Source organism: Nicotiana sylvestris, chromosome 5 (genome assembly GCF_000393655.2).
Source record: "Nicotiana sylvestris chromosome 5, ASM39365v2, whole genome shotgun sequence".
Classification (NCBI taxonomy): domain Eukaryota; kingdom Viridiplantae; phylum Streptophyta; class Magnoliopsida; order Solanales; family Solanaceae; genus Nicotiana; species Nicotiana sylvestris.
This window is the reverse complement of record NC_091061.1, coordinates 100,615,075-100,618,730: the sequence shown is the minus strand read 5'-3', so window position 1 is coordinate 100,618,730 and position 3,656 is coordinate 100,615,075. Positions and strand designations below refer to the sequence as shown.

Here is a 3,656-nt window from a genome sequence, read left to right as displayed (position 1 = left end):
TCGCAAACCACCTAACGGAGCTAACCAAATCATAAAATTTCCGATCCGAGATCATATACAAACAAGTCAAATCTTGGTTAAACCTTTCAAACTTCAAGCTTCAACTGAGAACTGTTTTCTTCCAAATTCGTTCCGATTACCCTGAAAACCAAAAAACAATGATTTAGATAAGTCATAATACATCACACGGGGCAAGTGATGCCCGAGAACTGGCGGTCAAAGTACAAAAGCTCAAAACGACCGGTCAGGCCATTACAGATATTTTTGCATGGTCTTATGATGATATGACTGGTTTGAGCACATCTATTGTGGCTCATAAACTACCTGCCAATCCGATGTGTCCGCCTGTAATGCAGAAGATCAGAAAGTTCAAGCCGGATATGAGTTTGAAAATAAAAGAGGAAGTCACCAAGCAGATCAAAGCTAAGGTTCTCAGAGTGGTCGAATATCCTACCTGGTTGGCTAACATCATGCCAGTTCCGAAGAAAGATGGGAAGGTCAGAGTGTGTGTTGACTATCAGGATTTAAACAGATTAAGTCCCAAAGATGATTTACTGCTGCCCAATATATACATACTGATTGACAACTGTGCCAAGCATGAACTCCAACCCTTTATGGATTGCTTCGCGGGATATCATTAAATCTGGATGGACGAAGAAGATGCCGAGAAGACAGCCTTTATTACACCATGGGGATTGTATTGCTATAAAATGATGTTGTTTGATTTAAAGAATGTTGGGGCCACTTATATGAGAGCCATGACAATCATTTTCCACGACATGATACACAAGGAGATAGAATTATATGTGGATGACATCATCATCAAATCCAAGAAGGGCACAAATCATATAGCGAATTTGAGAATGTTCTTTGATCGACTTTGAAGGTACAATCTAAAACTGAATCTTGAAAAGTGTGCCTTTAGAGTCCCTGCCGAAAAATTGCTGGGCTTCATCGTCAGTCGCCGAGGGATTGAAGTAGACCCGTCAAAGGTCAAAGCTATCCAAGACTTTCCACCTCCAAATAGCAAGAAAGATGTGATGTGTTTCTTGGGGCATCTCAATTACATTAGCCGCTTCATTGTGCAATCAACCATGATCTGTGAGCCGATTTTCAAAATGTTAAAGAAGGATGCCGCAACAAGTTAGACTGAAGAATGACAGAAAGCTTTTGACAAAATGAAGGAATATTTGTCCACACCACCTGTCCTAGTCCAGCCAGAACATGGGAGACCTTTGCTACTCTATTTGTTCGTACTAGATGGGGCTTTTGGTTGTGCCTTGGGACAACACGACGAAATGGGGAAAGAGGGCAAGCCATATACTATACGAGTAAAAAGTTCACTCCCTACAAAGCACGATATTCTTTGCTGGAATGCACATGATGCGCCCTGACGTAGATAGCTCAGAAATCAAGGCATTACTTCTGTGCCTACACTACATATCTCATTTAGATGATGGATCCTCTGAAATACATTTTCCAAAAACCCATGCCTACAGGGAATGTAGCAAAATGGAAGATAATGTTGAGTGAATTTTGTATTGTCTATGTAACTCAGAAGGCGGCCAAGATACAGGCATTAGCAGATCATCTTGCAGAAAATCCTGTAGGAGGAGAATACGAACCACTAAAAATGTATTTTCCCGATGAAGAAGTATCGTTTGTAGGAGAAGATATCACCGAAACTTACGACAGTTTGAGAATATTCTTCAATGGGGCTGCAAACTTCAAAGGAGTAGGTATTGGGGCTATTTTGGTGTCAGAGACAAGTCAACATTTCCCAGTAGATGCAAAAATCAGATTTTCATGCACCAACAATATGGCAGAATATGAGTCTTGCATCTTGGGGCTCAATTGGGCCGTTGATATGAATATACAGGAAATACTGGTAATTAGGGATTCAAAACTTCTAGTACATTAGGTTATAGGAGAGTGGGCTACAAAGAATACCAAAATACTACTGTATCTGTATCACGTGCAAGAGTTGATGAAGAGGTTCACAAAGATAGAGCTCAAATATGTTCCGAGAATCCAGAATGAGTTCGTAGATGCACTGGCCACTTTGTCTTCCATAATACAACACCTGGACAAGAATCTCATCGACCCTATTCCGGTAAGGATTCATAATCAGCCAGCTTATTATGCTCATGTTGAAGAAGAGACGGATGGAAATCCGTGGTTCCACGATATCAAGGAATACTTGGCAAAAGGAGAATACCCGAAACATGCAAATCATACTCAGAAATGCACACTCTGAAGATTATCCAACCATTTCTTCCAAAGTCGAGGAATTCTGTATAGGACTCCAGAACTAGGATTATTACGGTGCGTTGATGCCAATGAAGCTTCCAAACTGCTCGAAGAGATACATGCCGAAACTTGAGGATGACACATGAACAATTTCGTTTTAGCCAAGAAGATATTGAGAGCAGGATATTTTTGGATGACTATGGAATGGACTGCATCAAGTATGTCCAAAAGTGTCATCAATGCCAAATACATGCAGATATGATACGGGTACCACCAAATGAACTCAATGCAACAAGTGCACCTTGGCCTTTTGCCGCTTTGGAAATGGATGTCATCAGTCCAATTGAGCTTGCCTCTTCGAACAGGCACAGGTTCATTCTAGTGACCATAGACTACTTCACAAAATGGGTTGAAGCTGCATCTTACAAGGCTATAACTAAGAAAGGTGTCGCAGATTTGTCGGAGATCGTATTGTTTGCCGATTTGGGGTGCCAGAATCCATCATCACCGACAACGCCGCCAACCTCAACAACGACTTAATGAAATCTATGTGTAAAACCTTCAAAATCAAGCATAAGAATTCCACATCATACAGACCTAATATTAATGGAATCGTGGAGGCCGCAAACAAGAATATCAAGAAAATATTGGAAAGATGGTAGACTACCACAAGCAATGGCACGAGAAATTACCATTTGCCTTATTGGGATATCGTACCACAGTCCGCACATCAACCGGAGCAACTCCCTATATGTTGGTCTATTGTACTGAAGCTGTCATTCCCGCCAAGGTCAAAATTCCATCTTTGAGAATTATACAAGAAGAAGAACTCAGTGATGTAGAATGGGTAAGAAGTCGCTACGAACAAGTAACTCTTATTGACGGGAAAAGAATGAATGTGGTATGCCACAGTCAAATTTATCAAAACAGAATATCCAGAGCTTTCAACAAAAGGGTCAGACCTAGACCGTTCACACCGGGGCAGCTGGTGCTGAAGAGGATCTTCCCGCATCAAGATGAAGCCAAAGGGAAATTTTTACCTAATTGGCAATGGCCCTACATGGTTCACATGGTACTAGCAGGAGGAGTGCCAAAACCTATAAACTCAGACGCAGTCAAGAGATATTATGTTTAGGATTGTTTACATTTCTTTATCTGATGTAACTGAACTATGCTTGACCTGATTCTCGCTTAAGAGAGGATACGTAGGCAACCTTGTGGGTTCGGTCACATCTGAGTAAAATTTCATTTTCCCCATGGTCAGAATTGGGGCAGAATTTTAAAGAGGACCCTCAAAATTTCGGAGCAAGTCCAGCCAATTTCATCATATGTGAAACGGCTGAAGAATCGCTTATTAAACTGGGGCAGAATTTTGAGGGTAAAGAAGACGCAATGTCTCTAAAAGT

At 41.1% G+C, this 3,656-nt stretch overlaps 2 protein-coding genes across 2 annotated transcripts; both read left to right on the top strand.

Moving 5' to 3' along the window:
* The first annotated feature begins 284 nt into the window (after positions 1–284).
* LOC138869045 (uncharacterized) lies at positions 285–2,257 on the top strand. Its single transcript, XM_070146633.1, has 4 exons — positions 285–497; positions 1,185–1,331; positions 1,454–1,888; positions 1,994–2,257. Exons 1-4 carry the CDS (start codon positions 285–287, stop codon positions 2,255–2,257), a joined length of 1,059 nt encoding a protein of 352 aa, XP_070002734.1.
* Positions 2,258–2,905: 648 nt separating this feature from the next.
* LOC138869044 (uncharacterized) lies at positions 2,906–3,385 on the top strand. The gene has a single exon (XM_070146632.1). The coding sequence runs from the start codon at positions 2,906–2,908 to the stop codon at positions 3,383–3,385; it is 480 nt and encodes a 159-aa protein (XP_070002733.1).
* Positions 3,386–3,656: the final 271 nt, after the last annotated feature.